At 44.9% G+C, this 21,976-nt stretch overlaps 1 protein-coding gene across 2 annotated transcripts in view; it reads left to right on the top strand.

Moving 5' to 3' along the window:
* RETREG1 (reticulophagy regulator 1) overlaps nucleotides 1-20,994 on the top strand; it is a 112,967-nt gene extending 91,973 nt beyond the window's left edge. For both annotated transcript variants that reach the window (XM_066579200.1, XM_066579201.1), the window contains 5 exons: nucleotides 3,879-3,963; nucleotides 6,220-6,357; nucleotides 8,043-8,110; nucleotides 10,625-10,751; nucleotides 13,333-20,994. In XM_066579200.1, coding sequence (XP_066435297.1) covers nucleotides 3,879-3,963; nucleotides 6,220-6,357; nucleotides 8,043-8,110; nucleotides 10,625-10,751; nucleotides 13,333-13,811 — 897 coding nt within the window. In that variant the 3' untranslated portion in view covers nucleotides 13,812-20,994. The remainder of the gene's footprint in view (nucleotides 1-3,878; nucleotides 3,964-6,219; nucleotides 6,358-8,042; nucleotides 8,111-10,624; nucleotides 10,752-13,332) is intronic.
* The last annotated feature ends 982 nt before the right edge of the window (nucleotides 20,995-21,976 follow it).

Raw genomic sequence — 21,976 nt, 5'->3', positions numbered from 1 at the left:
CTCTATGATACAATAATTGCATCTATCATAGAGTTCTACCAACACTGCTAATTGAGTGCAAATAACTCGGTGAAAAAGAGCAGTATGCTTATTATCGCATAATATATGAACAACTTGAATACTGGGTATCTTAATTATCTGTGAGCAAAAACAAAGAGAGTGAAAAGAACATCACATGCACAGTGTACAAACCTCGAGTACAGGGCACTGTTCAACACGCTCCTTTTGCTCACCAAGAATACCCTGACAAGCGATTATACTGTTCATATATTAAGATTTTTTGATTACTGCATACACTTTGCAGTCTCACAACAAACTTAATGCGGTTGACCAATTAGGGATGTGACAAAAAGATATACGTCATATTCCCTCTATGATACAATAATTGCATCTATCATAGAGTTCTACCAACACTGCTAACTGAGTGCAAATAACTCTGTGAAAAAGAGCAGTATGCTTATTATCGCATAATATATGAACAACTTGAATACTGGGTATCTTAGCTACCTGTGAGCAAAAACAAAGAGAGTGAAAAGAACATCATGTGCATAATGTACAAATCTCAAGTACAGGGCACTGTTTAACACGCTCCTTTGACTCACCAAGAATACCCTGACAAGCGACTATACTGTTCATATATTAAGATTCTATTAGTCAAAACAGTTAAAACAATAGACTGATGACAAATGCTAGTGAGTTTATCTGCTGCTATAAATAAAAGGAGGGAGATACATTATATTATATATATCACTGTTTTCCAAAACGCTGGAACAGTCATGATGATACATGGATGGTACTAATTAATGAAGTTCTCCTGATGATCCGTTCTATGAACGGGGAAACGCGTCGAGATTGGGATTGAAAGTATGCATGAGACCCAGAACATGCACAGTACTACTAATTGATATCTGATTTTGAATTGTCGATCAGAAAATATATAAGAGAGTGCTTGGTACCTTTCTCTCCTATATTACGAGTACTATTATACGAATATACAAGGTGACGTTGTTGAGACAATTGGAAACCGTTCAAACATCATACACTATCTGTGTCTAAGACACTGTCACCTAGGTAACCTTACAATTTCAAAATAAGGGAGAGACAAGTATATTTCCACACCGTGTCTTTCCAAAATATGCATCAATGAAAGTATCGGAGTGATGATAATAGCCAATCAACCCCGATAAAATATTATACGAATACGTCTAAAAAGGAAGACATAGGGTAGTGGAAATTAAACTAAGAAAGGAATTTATTTTCTTTCCATCTACTAGTTCCTGCGTTCTATTGTTTCACCACTTTACCAGCATTGTACCCATATGAGGGACCTTTGTATATAAAATAATAATTCAATCAGTGGTGATAGTCTCCGGTCGAGTGAGACTTGTACACCTCTTGAGATATAGAGGATTGTTTTGTGTAGTGCCCTATTTGTGCTAACTGATTTTAAATATATTTAATAAAGTTTAATTATTTTACTCATATTTTTTGTCTAAACTGTGAAGGGCTTTGTACATTTTTCCTCTCACCTCTGAGATTTTGTAAAAATAAATGGATCTGTTTTTTTCCCGTTGATTAAAAAAAAAAAAAACTCGGAAAACAAATGGAAAGCTTTCAATTTGCTTCTGTTACGTTAATTTCCTTTTGTTTAACTGAGCAAATAGCGCTGCAGACTACGTCCTTGTTCCAGTCAAAAAAAACTAAAGAAAAGTGGAAAACCCACTGAAATCAATGAGGAAAAAATGATCAGTTTCTCACCTTCAAAAATGGAGCAGAAAGACGGAAAAGCTGGACATAATCTAGGACTAATGTTAGAATAGCGCCACCTGCAGGTTGTATTGAAGAGCCTTTCTGTTTCCCATCCACCGCAGTAAATGTTCCAGGGCCGTCACTCCTACTCAGTCTTACTTCTATGTAGAGGGGCAGAGAGAGAAGAACGACTGAGCAGGTGGAAAACCACAGAACAGAAACAGCAGGTGGCGCTATTCTAATACAGGCTTATTCAAATAGAAGGAGCAGATTTGGGGATTTAAGTACAAACAAATTACACAAATTTCATCTCTCTGGTGAAGTAAAATGCTCCAATGTTAGAATTTGGGGGACGGAAAGTCCTGGGGTAGGGGTTGGACCCAAAAGAGACTCACTGAAGGTGAATGTGTTTTGTGCCGTTTCTGCAAGCACAGTTTACGGACCATTCTCTTTCGCAGAGCAGACTGTATGAAGAATGTCGAACCCTGACACGCTGCAAAACTGTTCTATCCCTAACCTGAAGAACATTCTGAAATCTGCATTTTCATGCAAACCTGCGGCCGCCTCCCTTTCACATAGCGGTCCGGCATTATCTGAATGACACCGTCCAGGGATTGGCAGAGGGGGACAACGTGATCTTGTTCTTGGACAGTGGCACTTACCTACATTGCGGATGGCCATGGAGGCTCTCCAGTGGGCATGCACAGTACAGGTTTTCTTTTTTTTTTTGTTTGTATTTCCCACTCGGTCGCTCAGCAGAGGACGCGGGTACCCACAATGTGTATGGGCCGCGGGTCAGACGCCTCCATTGACATCATCCCACGGTAAAATGAAGCATGTTGTGATTTTTCTTCCGCTCCCGGAATACGCAATTCTTATCTGCAAGTATGAAGGAAAAATCGGAAATACGTGCCTTTCAATGCCGCAGATCGTCCGCACAGACGCTGATCACAGAATCCACAAGAGACCGTTCAGAAAAGTCTTTGACACTTCCAGTCTTCGGTGATGTGAGGATTGTGGCCCTCTCTTTTGTAGTTTGTAATTAAATCCCCAAATCTGCTCCTTCTGTATGAATGACCCTGGATTTTGTTATAAGTACGGGCTGGATGCTGTGTCCTGGGGGCACGCTAGGACCCACTCGGTCCGGGGCCCCTGGCAGTCTGAGTGCACTTGGCAAGGTTGGGGTTAATGGGGGCTCTTTGTGTAGAATGAATCGTGACTTCCTTCATAAAGGAATTACTAGAACGCTGGGGCATTTGGGGACAAACCAAAATCCGGACGACCAAAAACCGGTTGTTGTGGTTGCTGCTGCTTCATCTTGGTTGTCCACATTTTGGTTTATCAGCCACAGAACCTGTTACACGGAATTTAGAAAGACGCTGAGTAACGGCGGTCCAGTCGGGCGGCGTTTATTGAAATCTGCTGCGATGACCCGTGGGCTTCATTCACCTGCAATAAGGAGCATCTCAACACATATACAGACGACCGTATGCGCAATTGTGCGTGCCTCAGTGCGACGTATTAGCACCGTGAACAAGCTTTGATGAGGTAGATTGGCGCACGTATCGGCTCATAGTACTGTCTTTCTTGTGCACGCAGGACCTGTTCACAGGCGACGCACCCTTCCATGATTTTAAAGGCTATTTAGCCCAATGGGGTCCAGATGTGGTTTTTTTTCACAGAATTGCACGGCGTATTGTGCATTCGCACACTTTCCATAGACTTCTATGGGGCCCTTGGTGTGCAAATACACAAGAAAATAGAGCAGCCCCTATTTTTTTCACATGGTTTTATTCTCCCGGCATTTTTCCTTCCTTTTGGGTGTTTTCTGTGTCTCCCGCGTGTTTATTTTAAATGCCGCACGCTCTGGGTGTGGCTTTTTTTTCCCGATGTTTTTCCATAGACTTTGCTATAGGGAATAAACATGACTGTATTAAGAGAAGGGCACCCGAATGCATGAAAGTCACGGCGCCCAAAAATTACTACACAAAGCTGAGTGTGCAGGAAGCCGGAAGCATCTAGGAGCGCAGAGGGATCTACGGTCCTTGGGCTGCGGAGCTAAGTATCACGTCTTAGACCCGTTACAGGATAGCGCCCCCCTAATGTCATGTCTCGCCTTTCTCTTGCAGTTTTGCCTTTTGGTCTGCAGTGTTTGTACATTTTTCATCCTTTTGGGAAGCTACATTCCTGGAGTCGTCCTCTCCTATTTCACATGTAAGTAGAATATCGTGGAGTTACAGCGCTGCGGCATCGGAGGGGCGCTCACCACCGGGGGGGGTATTACACTCAGCTTGGGACTAGATCGCATGCCGGATGAACATTATGGAGCGTCTTCAGATAGTCTCCTCTTCATTGGCTTAACTTAGATCAGATTTTTGCAACAACATTTCGGACCACAAAGCCACACCCATTTCCTACAGGCCACGCCCTTTGTCTAGCGCAGCGCAAAAAATGTCTAAAACACATAACACACTGTACAAGGCATGTCTGCCAGTCTCCCCCGTTGTGCGTCCGCTTACACGCATGGGCCACTTCCAGCAGACTTTTCTTCTTACTTTGCTCCCTTGAATCCGATCAGTTAATAATGGCGCTCGCACGCATCACGCCCGGCGTTGGAACGGCTTCTAATGGCGCACAGTTTATATTCTTCCTAGACTTTCTCACACATCATAGAAGTTCCATCGGTTAAATGCTGGAGGGTGTTTTACGTACCTACGGCCTACCTCACACAGGCGGTTATTCACTGTTTAGCGCTGCGCTTTTAGCGTTCAAATTCACACCATCCAACAATAATCGTTCCGTGTAAAAGGGCCCTGAGTGCGGCGCGTTGTGGCCATACAGGGTTCTTCTTCTGGCTCATTGCAGTGAAGGGCAGCGGCCTCGCCACGGTTTCTGCACTTGGACACATACCAATAGTGCACGGCGGCCCATTCTGGGGCCCCTATAGAGCAGCGCACTATCAGAACAGGATTTCATCACTGACAACAAGCAGAGATCTTGAAACCCAGTGAGGAATTCGCTGCGGCCAAACTGCGAGATTTCCTGCCGGGATTCTGGCGTGTGAGAACCCAGCCTAAAAGCCCCAAAATAAAACAGACTTTGCTTGAAAAGCTCCGCAATTGAGCGGCTGTGTGAGAGGCTCCACTGCAAACAACGGGAGCCACTGACCGCGTATAGTGCTGCGCTTGTCATGAAAAGTTCTGCAGTTTTTTCATGTACTTTGCAACAATTCCTCACTGGGTTTCAAGATCTCTGCTTGTTGTCAGTGATGAAATCATATCCTGATAGTGTGCTGCTCTAACCCAGAATGGCCGTCGTGCGCTATTGGTATGTGTCCAAGTGCAGAAACGGTGGCGCAGCCGCTGCCCTCCACTGCGATGGGCTGGTAGAAGAATCCTTGTATACAGAACGGTTATCGTTGGATCGTGTGGATTGGAGCGATAATCGTGAAGTGTAAACACGGCCAACCTCTGAAGACAAACGAGAATTTAATAATTTCTCGTTTGTCATTAATTCTATGCAGCATAAAAATAATTGTTCGCATGTCATATGTGCTCTGGCTATATATGCTCTGCCTGTATATACTGTCTGTATATGCTCTGTCTGTATATACTCTACCTGTATATACTGTCTGTATATACTCTACCTGTATATACTGTCTGTATATTCTGTCTGTATATGCTCTGCCTGTATATACTGTCTGTATATACTCTACCTGGATATGCTCTGCTGTATATACTGTCTGTATATACTCTGCCTGGATATGCTCTGCCTGTATATACTGTCTGTATATACTCTGCCTGGATATGCTCTGCCTGGATATACTGTCTGTATATACTCTGCCTGGATATGCTCTACCTGTATATGCTCTGCCTGGATATGCTCTGCCTGGATATACTCTGCCTGTATATACTGTCTGTATATACTCTGCCAGGATATACTCTGTCTGTATATACTTTGCCTGGATATACTCTGCCTGTATATACTGTCTGAATATACTCTGCCTGGATATACTCTGCCTGTATATACTGTCTGGATATACTCTACCTGGATATACTCTGTCTGGATATACTCTACCTGTATATACTGTCTGTATATTCTCTGTCTGTATATGCTCTGCCTGTATATACTGTCTGGATATACTCTGCCTGAATTTACTCTGCCTGTATATACTGTCTGGATATATTCTGCCTGTATATACTGCCTGGATATACTCTGCCTGTATGTGCTCTGCCTGTATATACTCTGTATGTGCCCTGCCTGTATATACTCTGTATGTGCTCTGCCTGTATATACTCTGTATGTGCTCTTTCTGTATATACTCTGTATGTGCTCTGCCTGTATATACTCTGTATGTGCTCTGTCTGTATATATACTCTGTATGTGCTCTGTCTGTATGTCTCTTAGATACTTCTGTGTACACTTATTACACCTAGCCCCTCATTATAACCCCGTTTCTGTCCTCTGCAGTATTGTGTGCCTTCTTGTGTCCATTATTAAAATGCAATGAAATTGGACAAAAAGTGTGCAGCAAGCTGAAGCCAGTTCTGCAGAAACTGCTTGTTGGGTTGCAGTCATTTGTGAGGCTGTGGATGAAGGCCAAATCCAGTAAGTATCCAGCCCGTTCTAAGCCAGCGATCACTCTGGTGTAAAGGGGTTTACCCAACACTAAAGGGGTTGCCCAAGTTATATGCCTATACCCACTAACCCCCCTTGGAACACTTACAGGGTTTATAATGTAGTCACTTTTCCATTCTGCGCTGTGCCGACACGTCACATGACCTGTGATGTTACCTCTGGTCCGGTAGTACCTCAGGGGATGGATAGATCCCGGCAGCAGAGACCCCCGGATCTGTGGATATGCTGAACACATTCTGCATCAGGGCAGAGTAGGACACAGGCGTGGAGCAGTAAAGTGGCTAAATCAGGTGCCCACCACCATCCTGAGACCTATGGACCCAGGTTGGTAACTGTCCGTAAATTCACGGATAGTCTACAGAATCCGGTTGTTTTTTTTCTGTCCTCCATAGACAAAAACACCATCCCTGATTTTTTTTATCCCTCCCATAAGTTTGCACTGCACATGTGCGAATGTACGCTATGCAGCCAGCAGGAGGATCGAGAGGGCACCAGCGGTCCTAGAGAGGAAGAAATTGGGAGGGGTGGAGAATTAACTGACCCAGTCATCTCCTCTTGTAACTTTCCCACGTTATCCAAGTTCAAGGAGGCAGCGAAGTGCAGCGTAACATCATCTAGCTGGAAATGGCAGGCAGCAGGCCAATGGGGGCTTGTCAGTGACTGTTCAGTGAATGGTCAGGATAGGGAGGAGATGGGTAAGCTGAGGAGGACAGTCAGCCTTTTTGATTTGGTGGAGGAATGCGCCAGGGTCAGGAAGAACTATATGACAGGTGAGCCTGTCACTCCTGGTCTGGAGTGCTCTGCAGCGGTGGTGTGGCAGCATGGAGCACATGGTTTCCCAGTGTATTAACTGCACCTTCTGCTGGGTGACTAAGTTTCATGCAGAGTGCATCTCCTCCAGATGTTACACTTGTGACATATCCACATCAGACTCTTAAGACATGGATCTGACACTTTAATCCATGGCAGAAGTCTGAGGCTGAGCCTCGGCGCTTGCTGAGAATCTTCATGTGGATCAGCAATCATTTTTCATAATCTACTAATTGGTACTAATACCTATGAGTACCAATTAGCAGCATGTGAGCCGCAGGGAGCTGAGTGTATTCAGAGGACCGCCCGCTGTTCTCTGAATAAATTATTTTTGTTCTGCTGGCAGGGCTGACAGCTGAGAACAGCTGAAACAATGCAATCAGCTGTTACCAGCGCTCCCTGGGCAGAGCACAGCGTGCGGTCCTGCTTATCAGCTGTTCTGCTGAAGGACGGATTTCAAGCCGAACTGAAATCCATCGTTCGGCAGAAAACTGAAAGATGGGCACATTTACATGCAATGATTTTCACTCAAGAGAGGGCTTTTGAGCGAATTTTGAGCGATAATCGTTATGTCTAAATGGGCCTTTAGCCTTAACTGCTTAAACTACTAGCCCATAAATGTCCCCAGGGACTCCAATTCATTCTTGGGTCTTTGTGATGTAGGGGCATTATGTTTAGAGTGTGATATCTAAAAACATTTGGGGCATATGACCATAAGAGGTTTGGGTTGTCTACTATTTTTGGTTCAGTTGTATCTGATACACAAAACTAAAAATCAAAGACCTGCCAGCGACTAATCCTCAGGAATGACGACTAATCGCATGATGTGTATCCATTTGTTGCAGAAGAAGAGACGGAAGCAGTGAGAACAGAAGAGGACAGTGACCTGGAGCTGTCTGCGCTGTGCCCCCAGGTGACGACTGACGGCCCATTGTACTTACAGTAACCACTTAATACCAATTACACCTTCAGCTGGATCCCATCCGGGTGCCCGCTATCATCCGCTCTGCCACAGGCTCCGACCGTGATATTAACCCTTTCCAATCCACTGTCTGACTTCTGAAGACATTATGATTTAAGGCTGTACAGCTCTGATGTTGGAAGGCGTCCGGCAGAGTATTCTTACTGTATATTGCCAGCCTCCCTGCTGTTGGAGCCTCATGCAGTACTGGCTTTAGCCAGCAGATAGCGCCATTGTATAACGGCAGAAAAAGATTAGGCTACCTAGGAAAACCAGGATACAAATTGGATTGGAAAGGGTTAAGCCTCCTTCACACGGGCGTGGTTTTAGCGCAGTATAAGCGCATGAAAAGATCGCGGCTATACTGCACTAACAATAGCGTGAACGGGCGATTTCCAGCTATTAAGTCTTGAGCTTAATTAGTAGTGACATTGCCTGTTGACACGATGGGGAGCTGTGTGTTATCCGGCCCCCATAGGAGTCTATGGAAACCCCTGCGCAGCTCGCAGCACAGATAGGTCTGGTCCTATCCGTCACGCAGCACGGACCTCAGATGCGGCTTTGTAGCCAGGCAGGTCCTATCTCTGTTAGATGTGAGCTTTCTGTTTGCGTAAAATTCCTTCATCTGAACGCCTCTATAGGAAACCATTGGTTCTATTAGACGCAATCTTTTCACGGGCCCAATCTGCGCTAAAACCACGCTCGTGCTACGGAGGCCGAAGTGTGCTGGAGCAGCGGGATCCAACCAACTTTAGGATTTGTATCCAAAAATATGACTTATGAAAATGCAGTAACATGTACCGCTCCAGCGTCACACATGTTTAACCACTTCAGGGCCGCACTGCGACTTTAAATGTTGGAGCGGTCCACTCTTATCTCTTCACGCTGCTGGGTGGCGCCGCTGAGCCTTGTGAACGCTGCTGTAGTATACTGTCACAGTAAAGACCCTGTACTGCTGAATTACCCCATTAGTGATTAGTGCATCCCACAATGCCATATCTGCGGGTATTTAGGGTAGGTCCACACCGGATGTGGTGTTTACAGCACAAAATCCGCAGCAGAATACCTGCCACCTCTGATGCGCTCCATGTGCGTGGATTTCACCCCATCATTCACGAGGGTAAACTCTACGATGGAAATCCACTGTATAAGCCAACATGTCACCAACCTCACTGCATGTTGCGGGGTACTCCCCAAAAGTCCCGCATTCGATGGGACTGTCCTGAAATCTGGGCAGACTCCATTGTTACATCTTGTCGAGTCCTAGACGGGTCTGATCCAATGGGGGCATATTGCAGGCACTTATGGGGGTATGTATCTGCCACTGTATATGGGGCATGTGTTCGGCACTGTATATGAGTCATGTAACATACTGTATATGGTGACCTGCGGCAGACCATTTTCATGGTGAAGCACTTTATTTGGGAGTGACTATATATGAGGACATGCAAGTATCACTTGCAGGAATATGTGGCACAAAGCCATGCGGCGCCTCTGTCAGCTCTATCAAGGCTACGAAGTTTGTTTTTACTTGTTCCAATTTGTAACAGTTGGCAAATAAGTCAGTTAATTAAAGGGGCCTGAGTGGTATCCCACCATTAAATACCAGATTTATTGCATAAGATCATAAAAATGAAGAATATTTCAAATCTACATGTGATTTCAGTGAAGAATTATAACATTAAGGCCTCGTTGACACGTTCGTGGTTTTAGCGCAGTATAGGTGCGCAAAAGACTCGCTCCTAACTGCTCGAAAAAGCTCGTGAACGGGGGATTTCCAGCTCTCAAGTCCCGAGGGGAAATTGCCCGTTCACATTATCGGGAGTGCGTGGTGCGTGTTATCCAGCTCCCATAGGAATCCATGGAAAGCTCGCACCAAGGATAGGTCCGGTACTGTCTTTTCTCGCACCGCGGACCTTAGATGCGAGCATTGTAGTCGCATGTCTTATCTTTGTTAGGTGCGAGTATTTTGGTTCTAATAGAAGTGCTTTCTTTGCGTGCCTATAATGCCTTAAAACCACGCTCTTGGCCTTACTTGCTTAGAATGGCACCACTAGGAGTTAAAGCATATAGCAATGTGCATGAGGGGAGCGCTGGTGGGCACACATGCTCAATCACTCTCCTCACAGCCAGAACTCAGCAGCCAGAAGACATAACTGGCCTCCAGCAAGGAGCAGAGCCGCTGCAGCAGCATGGCAGTATACTGTAGCTGAGAAGACAAGGAAAGTAAGAAGGGACTATATTGTCAGCTGCCAGAGGGGAAGGAGACTGATCTTGTCCATAGCCCACTGCAAGCAGTACAGATTTGCAGTAACACCAAGCACCGCTTTGAAGCAAAAAAATGGTGAAAAGGGGAATTTTTATATGCCAGAAACACTGCAGTTTGCTTTAATCAGCGACTTAACACATATCAGGACTTTTTGTATAGGATTACACCGTGACCAATATGCAATTCTGGTTTTGTAGCTCAGTGCAGAAGCAGCAGCCAAACAATTATCAATCTCTGGAACAGAACTCTCCGACTTGTCATGGACAGACAATGGAACATTCAACCTCTCCGAAGGGTACACGCCGCAGACCGATACGTCAGAGGGTAAGAGCGCACATATAGCGCATATTAGAGAAAGCGTGAGTGATACACTGATAATGTATGTAAAAGTAGAAACCTACAAATGTGAATCACAGCTCCTGCACACGAACATGTGGCGACAGCGTATTCCGTACGTGGGTCTTGCACGCCGAATACGCTGTACCAATCTGCCATAGGCTCCCATGTTGCCGCTCACTCACATATACGTGCAATAAAGATCACAGCATGTTGTATCTTGGGGCATATTAAGCATGCATCCACGCCAAGATGCTGCGGCCGCTGATCGCCATGCACGCAGAACGCCATATCAGTGCATACTTGTTGCGTGCGGTCGTCACATGCGGCACACAGAGAATTACACTCATGTGAAGCCGCCCTTACCGGTGTAACCATGCCGACCTACTGTATGCTAAATCTTCCCAAATCCAACAAATTATTGCATCCGAAATCCCCACACAAAAACATATGGAAAAAAGCCAAAATGGCAAGGTGCAGAGCAGGCACAATGGCCATAAGACTGGGACAATGGCCGTATGGTCGGCACAATGGCCGTAGAACCTAACAATATGCAGCAAGCCAGACTATAAACCAGAGGAGCTAAACTTGTGTTCCCCTCACCTCTGTGATTTTAGTTTACTTTACAGTGAGATAGTGTAGGTTCTGACGCACGCGGTGTGGCCTTGCCGTTCGGCCCGTCAGTTTATGCGTTTTACAAAATGCTAACTGACACCTGCATTTTATTAGTGTGTATCAATATTTCCTTTATGCAGTTTGCTATAGACTTCTGGGGGAGCCCAAGATGTCAGACAGTGCGGCCCACTGTTGAGATACGGGGCAACCCACTGTCATGTCAGTGTGAGTTGTAATCCTGTATTATGGGATGCCCCCATCTATTGGCTGGCTTCTGTGGTATCATTCACTTTGCAGATTCAGTTGCCTGCAGTCGCTCCTCCCCAATCTGGGCTGGGTTGAGTTGGTGACTGCATATAAGTCTGCAGTGGACAGTTTAGCTCCTCTGGTTTATAGTCTGGCTTGCTGCATATTGTTAGTGTCTACGGCCATTGTGCCTACCTTACTGCCATTGTGCCTACCTTACTGCCATTGTGCCTACCTTACTGCCATTGTGCCTACCTTACTGCCATTGTGCCTACCTTACTGCCATTGTGCCTACCTTACTGCCATTGTGCCGACCCTACGGCCATTGTACCGACCCTACGGCCATTGTACCGACCCTACGGCCATTGTGCCGACCCTGCGGCCATTGTGCCTACCTTACTGCCATTGTGCCTACCTTACTGCCATTGTGCCGACCCTACGGCCATTGTGCCGGTCTTATGGCAATTGTGCCTGCTTAGTGGCAGATTTCAAATCAACGATTTTGAGAATGACTGATGTTTTAAGAAGCGCTTGGTTACATTTACTGCATATATTGGTGGAGCAACTGATTGTTTAGTTGAAGAAGACCGTTACTTTTTCATTTGTGTCTGGGATTGATGCTTAAAGGGGTCTTCCAAGTTATATATTTATATATATATTTTTAAGTGAGCCTGTCAGGTTGTACATGTTATCCAATCTGCAGGCACCACGTTATAGAGCAGGAGGAGCCGAGCAGATTAATATATAGCTTTATGGGAAAGACTCAGTGTAACTTATATCTTATTCATTGACATCTCTGCTCATTCTGAACTTAGAGGTCCAGTGGGCGGAGCTATCAGTGATTGACTACTGTGCATTCAGGTATAGCTGTCAATCACTGATAGGACCGCCCACTAGACCTCTACGCTCAGAATGAGCAGAATGTCAATGGATTAAATACAAGTTATATTTTTTTCTGGCCAAGTTTACCGTGTGGGATAAATAATACGTTACTGCGATAGATCAGACTATTATGGACGCAGCGATACCAAAGATGTTTAGTGGGTTTTTTTTAGATTTTATTATTATAAATATGGGGAAAGGGTTTTTTTTTTAAAAAAACCTTTACATTTTTTTTAATCATTACTAAAACTTATTTAAACCGATCTGTACACTTTTTTTTTTTTTTAGTCCCCATAGGGGACATGAACTTGCCATAATTTGATCGCCCCTGCAGTATGATGTGATACCATAGTATTGCATTATACCACGATTTGACAAGCAATCTACAATGGCAGCCCTGGGGGCTTTCAGAAGGACCCTGACTGCCAAGGCAGCTGAACCACAGCCTGTATGCTCAACACAGAGGGGCGGGGGGGCATTCAGGACTCTGAAATTCTGATCATTTAAAGGGTTAACAGCGATCAGTGTGAGTGCTGATTGCAGCTGTTGCAGGCAGGTGTCAGGTGTAAGAAACAGCGAACATCCGCATTATATGGAGAGGGATGGGCTCCCAATCCCCCTCCATACAATCCCCGAATCTCTATGATGTAACTGCACATCATGGAGCACTAAGGGGTTGAAAAAGACGTTGTTCTCTGAGACAAACACTTCTTCGAAGGAGTCCTAAGAGACCCAAGTATCCCAAATATGTATCTTTCCTTATATCACACACTTGGTTCTAGCATATTTATATAATACCATGTATAACTGCTGCTCTATACTGCAGATCTTGACCGACCAAGTGAAGAAGAGGCATTTTCTAGAGATCTCACTGAATTCCCCTCTCCGGAGAATGGTTCAGGATCCAATGATGAAGACTCCAGTATAGGTATCCCTTCAACGCTAAAGAGAAAGCATGGCAAAAGTCATAAAGCCAGCGCTGAAACGAGTTCATCAGCAGCGCTGTCCTTACTACTGGATAGTGAGCAGCCATATCACATAGTCGCCGGTGCCGTTAGCGAGGCCATCACCGCTACCGTCACAGCGGCCATCACTGACCAGTTACAGTCTGCCTTGTTCTGCTCACAGCCACCAGCTACCAGTCTCAATGAGGATTCTGAAGCGGAGGAAGCCGATGACTTTGAACTTCTGGACCAGTCGGAGTTGGAGGATATAGATGAAGAAGTGGGACATTCATCAAGCCAAGAATCAGAGGGCAAGAAGCCATCTTCAGGATTCCTCTCCAGTCTACTTGGGGGTCATTAACATTTAACAATTTCCACTCCTTATATCATAGATTGTGAGGGGGGGGAACAACTGAGAAACCTCACAGAAGGAATCAAGAGCATAAGAAAGTAAAATAGAAAAGCAACAAGATTAATTAGAATTGTAAACGCTGAAGCTTTAAGTATTGCTCCCCTTAGAATGTGTTGCTACTTTAGGCCCAAATGGACTACTGCAAAAAAAGCCAGCTGTTCCACAGGCTGTATCCTTACTGCGTCTTGATTTTTCGCATGGCGTTGTGTATGTATACTTGGCAAGTAGGAGCCATAGTTCTTATACGTTAAAGGGGAAACAAATAATGGTCAAGGTATTTAATCTGTTCACTTGTGCATTACGAGGGTTACAAACAGTTGACTTTACTCTCTGATGACTTTACTCTCTTATGAGCAGTCAGGCCCTTCTAGTCACATAGTAATAGAGGACCATAAACTCTGATGCTGACTGACCAACACACAGACATATGGGTTTCTCTGGTTACTTGCCATTGCCAACTCTCCCTAAACAGCCATAAGGGATCATATGAAACTTTAAAGAGTTGTGCCGAACGGACTTGTTTGCTCACCTTTGCACTTTAATGAATTAGATAGGTCAACAGATCTATGGTACGAAGACACTCTAAAATGACCGTGTTATGTTCTACTGAATGTCAATAATAAACTACTATAACTAATCCGAGTCTTCTCATAGGGAGTAACCTGGGCTTACTAGATTACCTGTGTAATGAACATATAGCGATGACAGTATATATATATATATATAGGGCTTCAACAACTGTTAGCGTAAATATTCAGTTTAAACAGCTGAATTGCCGGTTTTAGCACATGATGAGTAATAAGTTATCTTATATCTGGTTTAGATCGACGTCTCTTGGAACTTCCAGAATACTTGATCCCATGAAGTAGACAGGCAGTAACTTGGTGTAGGTTGAATGATTCCTATGAGATGAGATATAAAGGGGGTCTGTTAGCAGTTTTGCCAATGCAGAAATGCTGACCACTGTACATGCGGCCCGGAGAGCAGACATAGCCATGTATATAATGACACTGAGAAAAAAGCTACTTGTATTCCCTGTTGCACCCCTCGGCAAGTGCCCTGGAGGCGGGGCTTCTTCCCGGCATGCTCTCCCTCTCTGTCCAGTGAGTTGCTCCACAGCTGTAGCCGACTCCTGATTGGACACGGCCGCTCTCATTCAGAGCTCTGGAGCAACTCGCTGGACAGAGTCGAGCACTTGGAAAACAAGTCCCATTTCCATAGAACTTGCTTCGGTGCTTATCACAGAAGACCCCCTGTACATGGGCGTATGCGTTTTTGCGCATGCCTCAGCGCTAATAAAAGCCTTTTTTTTTGCATGCGTGTCAGTGTATTTTACTGTCCCTTTTGTGCCCGCACGCATGTTCATTTGCACACCCCATAGACCTCTATGGGCACCTTTGGTGTACAAATACGCAGAAAGATAGAGCAGGTCCAAGTTTTTTTGCGCATGCAAAATTGGTAAGTGAGAACAAACCCATTGAAATCACTGGGCTCTACTATCTGCATATGAAATGGGCACAAATACACCCATGTGAGGCCGGCTTAAGGGCTCCATCACACCGGTGTATATGCATAGAATAGAACCCAGTGATTTCCATGGTTTGCTCTCATTTCCTCTTTTTGCACAGGCGGTTCTCGTGCGCTCAGAAAATAAGACCTGCTCTGTTTTGGTTGCTATTTGCTCACCAAGGCTCCCCATAAAAATCAGTGTGAGGCGTGCAAATGGTTGTGCAATACACTGCGCAAGTCTATGAAAAAAAGAACATATCTGGAACTCATTAGGCTAAATAGCCTTTTAAATCGGAGCGTGTTTAGCGCAAATGAACGTACCCTGCAAAAAGTACAGTACAATTCGCCAATACGTGCACAAAAAAGCCTCGTACACAGCGCAAATACATCAGGCTGTGATGTGCGCAAAAACGCATGTGCCCATGTGAAGGAGTCCCAACGTTGATTTTTTTTTGGGGGGGGGGGGTATAGCTGATGGTAACCGCAGTCACAGAGGTACGTCTGAACACTGCTGCCTGCCTGTATGTAGAGCGATCAGCAGGTATGCATTGGCAGAACTGTTAACAGGCCCCATTTAAGGAGTCAGTGACCCCCTAAATAGCATCTAACACAGGCGAGAGGGTAGAGAGGGCAGGCATCATTCTTACACAGGGACGGGGATAAAATGCCGGGAATGCTGGTCACCTTGTCTCCGGACAGCTAATGGGGCCATGCTGGACAGCTCAGATTATCCCAATGGGAACCAACTTCCCGACCAAAATGACCAATCCTAAATATAATGGTAATTGTTCCCATTGGGGATTTATACTGTAAATCACAGCATGCGATGACCGAGCAGACCCCTCATGGAGATCGCAATGTTTTATCTTGATGGGAACTTTTTTTTCCCCAATAAAAATGACTCAGGCGAGCGCAAATTATTACCATAAATAGCGAAGCGTAATGACGCCGATAACGGGCGCAACTTTAAAATATCTACCGTAACTAAAACCAAGTAAGTCCCTCATGTTCTCCTTAATTCTATTGTGTTTCAGTTGCCAGGTTGGAAGATACAAGATGTCCCGTCCCTTAACCCTTTCCAATCCACTGTCTGACCTCTGAAGACATTCTGATTTAGGGCTGTACAGTTCCGATGTTGGAAGACGTCCGTCGGGGTTCTCTTACTGTATATTGCCAGCCTCTCTGCTGTCGGAGCCTATCCAACGTGTCACCTCATGCAGTACTGGCTTTAGCCAGCATATAGCACCCTTGTATAACAGCAGAAACAGAGTAAGCCCCCTAGGAAAACCAGGATACAAGTTGGATTGGAATGGGTTAAAGGTCTCTAGCCTTATATTATAGCAGGATGATACGAGGTTATCGGGGCTGTCATTCTCACTGGGCAGTAATGCAATTTGCTGCCCCTCTCCCTCAGTGTAAGTCCCTGTTCACATCCGCATAATTTCCCTTTTATATGAAACCTATTCTAGGTCGGGCAACACCAGACTCCATTATGCACCAGATTTCCATTGTAAATGGCAGCCACAATACTAATACGAACAGATCCTGATACATAGAAATCCTTATATATCGACATGCAGTACATACATGGACTAGTGGGTTAGTGGCCCAATCATCAGCTTCCCCACCTACACTTCTCTACGGCATGAAAAGTGAAGCTGCTGCCCAAATAACAAGGTTATAAAACTTTTTGCTGCTGATGTTCACTCCTATACATGCGCACCCCGGCTGCACCCCTGCATTTTGAGAGAGATGTAGGCTGTAGTTGATTATAATCAGTGATCCCTGAAGAAAGAGAATGTACTCAGCCTTCATACTGCTACATTTCTGCCTTAAGACTTGTTTTACAAGGTAACATTGTGTAGCACCATATGGTCCTAGCGATCAGCACTGCGATCCAATATGTTCCTGTCATTCAGGGCCCTCTACTGAGTACACTGAAACTACTTTTAATATGATGTGCCTTAAAGAATACTAATGACCCCGCTCAGAGGTAAAGATTGGGAAGTAACCATCTCAGGAGAAACAGAGTAACATCAGCCATTACTTGTCAAGCAGGTGAAGAAGAGGATATTATGTGTTAAATCAGGTCCCGCGGCTCAATAGCAGCATCCGTGCTTTACCGTACTTGTAGATGGTTAGTGCTCAGGCTGCCATCTAACACAACCATTCCTAATATTACAATTATTAAGGTGTGATGTCAGATTTGGTTTTACCCCTTTTTGGAAAGTTGGCACAACATACTCCAATTCAGCTGAGTTACATGATGCCCCACCTTTGTAGGTAGACTACTATGACGTTGCCTCTGTGATTACAATAGTCTACTTCTACATCAACTTCAGTACATAAAGAAGTTATACACATATAGCAATGTAGTACTTGGCATAGACGGTCACCATTGTATGTTAGTGGATGGGGCCACCAATACTGATGTTCTTCTCTACCAATACAACTAGCAGACTACAAACAATAGTTGTGATACGATACACCTATATGAGGTATACTATACTGCAAGGGGGAGATTTCACTGCTAAGGATGCAAAAGTTGCATAAAGATCTTGAGATATACAGTTCAGTCCTTGTTCACATTATCATCATGGCTTCCATGTATAATGAAGCTATGACCTGCTCCTTATCTATCAGCTGGTGGATTCACATGGTAACCATTGGGCCCTATTAACAGATAATGGGGGTATGTTCGGGTTCCACTGAAGTTTCTGTTGTTCTCACAGTAAGAATAGTGCTGCATGCTATCAGAAGTGATGGGAAGTCTAACAGAATGTCATAGTGCCATATGTACATAGAGCCTTACCAAGACAGTTGGTCATTTACTTAGCTGTTCGAAAAGTTCAAAGTAACTTCACAGTTTGAAATGCGCCTTACCCAGCCCAAGGAGCGCAACGGGCAGCTGCTGGGAATCCGCTTGGAAATCACCTACAACAAAGAGGAAAGTCCAGCACTTCTGTAAAAGCAGAATCGTCTTTTTTATATCATCATTGGTTAAAAGTCCATAAAACAGTGGAACGCTTACATGTTTCAAGCTACACACTAGCTCTTACTGCAAGACGAAGTGTGTAGCTCAAAACATGTAAGCATTGCATTGTGTTATGAACTTTTAATATAAAATATAATACAGAAGCTTCTACTTTCATGGAACTCTTGGACCTTCCTCTCCTTTGAGGCATTTACTTAGATAGTATGTTTCTATTTATCGATATACAAGAAGAGCGTTATTCGGAATTCCAATCTTTTAATAAACATTAGCCACAATACAACAGGAAATCAAGTAGAAGAGATATTGTAAAAGCTTTGCAGTACCTGGCTGGGGTTGCAGCGAAAGAGTACAATAATGTAATATCACTTCCCCTTCACAGTAGAACTGACTCTGGGCATAGAAAAACAAAGATTTCTAAAAATGCACTTTATTGTTAAAGTGACTTTGTCACCAGGCCCATGAAGTCGGACTTAGAGCTGAGCTCTGAGTCACAGAGGCGGGCCATGATGGCTTCTCCCTGCATCATGTAGACTGACAGCTCTCTCTACTCCTGTGTATAGCTACCACTCTGCATGCTGTGGGCAGGGAGAGGCTGGCGCGGCCCGCCTGCGTGACTCGGAGCGCGGCTCTGAGTCAGACTTCATGGACCTGGTGACAAAATCCCTTTAAAATAAAAATAAAAAAAAAATCATTTTCTTTTATGCCATGATTACTTGTAGTTTGTAGAAACTTTCTAAACAGTTGTCTGTCTATGAAGGGGTTGGCCATGCTGAGTACACGGTATAAACGTTTGTGTTACACAGTAAGCGACTTACTGATACATTCTTTTTAGAGGTTCTGCATGTCATAATTCATTAATCCTTGCTCCCTGGTTCACATAACCTTCTGCTCTCGGCTGCTACAGTCGCACATTAAGCAAGAAATGGCCGTCCTCAGCCTCTGATGAAAGTCACTGCGTATGTGCTGACTGCTTGAATGCCCAGGACCTGTTCAGGTGCCGAGGAAATTAGCGCATGCATAGTGGCTTTCATGAGAGCTTTCTGACCACCGCTTCTTGCACAGGTCGTACTTCATCTAAAGCCGTATTAGGCATGGAGTGGTCCATCATCTGGGGGAGAAGGCAATGTGAAGCAGGGTTCATGGATTATGAAGACGGAGACTTAAAGGGGTTGTCCCGCGAAAGCAAGTGGGGTTATACACTTCTGTATGGCCATATTAATGCACTTTGTAATGTACATTGTGCATTAAATATGAGCCATACAGAAGTTATTCACTTACCTGTTCCGTTGCTGGCGTCCCCGTCGCCATGGTGCCGTCTAATTTCAGCGTCTAATCGCCCGATTAGACGCGCTTGCGCAGTCCGGTCTTCTCCCTGGTGAATGGGGCCGCTCATGCCGGAGAGCTGGTCCTCATAGCTCCGCCCTGTCACGTGTGCCGATTCCAGCCAATCAGGAGGCTGGAATCGGCAATGGACCGCACAGAACCCACGGTGCACCATGGGAGAAGACCCGTGGTGCATCGTGGGTGAAGATCCCGGCGGCCATCTTAGTAAGGTAAGTAAGAAGTCGCCGCAGCGCGGGGATTCGGGTAAGTACTAAACGTTTTTTTTTTTTAACACATGCATCGGCTTTGTCTCGCGCCGAACGGGGGGCCTAATGAATAAAAAAAAAAACGTGTCGGCGCGGGACAACCCCTTTAATGCTTATAATTGTTAGTAAGGACTTATTCAGACGGCCCTGTTTTCAGACTGTACGGTCAGCACATGGCCCCATTGTAGCCTATAAGGCTATGCAAGTGAGCTATTGTTTACTGCATGTCCTATTCTTATCCATTTTCACCGACTAGTATAGGACATGCAGTGTATATTGTCCGTGCAGACAGGTGTCCATGTGCTGTCCAATGTAAAGGTGCATTTACACACACAGATGAACGCCCAAAATTTGTCTTGAGTGATCATTTTGCATTAGCTATTAATGTGCTAATCAGCCCTTTAGTACTTAATTTCCATGTATTTAGAGAACAGGGGGTGGTCTGTTCTCTAAACACATCACTACTGTTCTCCAGTGGAACAGTGGCTATTAACAGCTGTTAAACAATGTTATCAGTGCTGCCCACGGAGAACTCAGCATGTGGTCCCTCTTATCAGGGATGATGGATTTCATGCTGACCTGAAGTCAGCGATGTACGAAAAGTGCACAGTAAGTGCACATCGATACATATTTACACAGAACGATTATCGCTCAAAAGATGGCATTTGAGCGATAACCGTTGCATGTAAAGGGGCCTTAAGTGGTGCCTGAGTTTCTTGGGCACATCTTCCAAGTCCGGCCATGTGCCTCCAGCCTGATGCGTATTATACCATGTAACACATCCATTTATATTATGTACTTGGTGTGGTCACCCCCTGTATAACATAAAGCGCCATTAGAGCTGCCGTATGTGTACTGTATGTTTTGTTGTTACACATGTATTTATTATCTGATGTGTTGGAGGACGCTCCTAACATGAAGGTAAACCATGCACTTTGATATGTTATTGGTTTGGTTGCTCACAAGCATTAGGGTGAATATATTCATTGATTGAGAACTTAACAATTACCATTAAAGTCATGAAACATCCTGACATCCAGCGGTGCTTCTTATTTCAGCTCCTGACAATCAGGGTATAATATGTAATCCATACTGCACAGATGGAGCATGTACAATGTATGGATGCCTTCATATATACTCCTTTCAGACAGTGTTTTCTCCTCCACTGTCCGAATCGGGCTTCAATCTCACATGCAGGAAACCGAGCCGGAACAAGGAGCTTCAGTGTGTGAAGCGGAGACCCTTTTGGTCTCCGCTTCACACATTTTTTTCTCTGCCCCAGTCTCTTTAGATGGATATAAAGCACCAAGGATAATGCTTTTGTATCCTTCTAAAAAGACTGACAGGGATGGAAACCTTGTGAAATGGAGAGTAAGGTGATGTCCGCTTCACTCTCATATGAGGCACTTTTTTTTTGTCCCTGAAGGGGACTTAGAGATGCAATAGTTCCATCTCTAGTATAGTACACAGCATTACTTATGTAGTACATTATACTAGGCCTATGACAGCAGCCTATTAGGCTCCGCAGGCCTTTGTCAGTCTTCTGGTTGCCATGGTAACCCATTGGTGCTTTGCAATCGCATTGCAGGGTCTGATGGGTGACAGGAGACCCCTCCCCCTGCCATCTGCTTACATGTTGCAGTTGCTGTTGATTGTGGCATATAAGGGGTTAAACTGCCAGGATCTGAGGGTTCTCCTGTCCCAGCGGTTAGAGCAGAAACCCGGCTGTCAGCCAGCCGAGCCACCACCTTAAAGAGATGTCTGTGCAAGTTTAAAGCCTGTTAGTGAGTCAGTAAAAAGGCGTATTGCGGTCTCTTAACGGGTTAAAGCTTACGGTTTCATCGAGGTTTCCGTCTCGGGGCCATTTTTTGCATGTGAGACGCAAATCTGAGAAGGAGAGCGGAGCAGTAAGAGAAGCCTAAGACGTGGCTTTTTCCAGATGTAGTGCGACTTCTAGCCGTGTACTGTCTGGTATTGCAGCTCATTCACTGGATTTGGTTCCGAGCTACAAGACCAGATGC

The sequence above is a fragment of the Eleutherodactylus coqui genome, chromosome 9 (genome assembly GCF_035609145.1).
Source record: "Eleutherodactylus coqui strain aEleCoq1 chromosome 9, aEleCoq1.hap1, whole genome shotgun sequence".
NCBI lineage: Eukaryota > Metazoa > Chordata > Amphibia > Anura > Eleutherodactylidae > Eleutherodactylus > Eleutherodactylus coqui.
The sequence above is the reverse complement of the archived record's forward strand: the minus strand, read 5'-3'. Positions and strand labels throughout refer to the sequence as shown.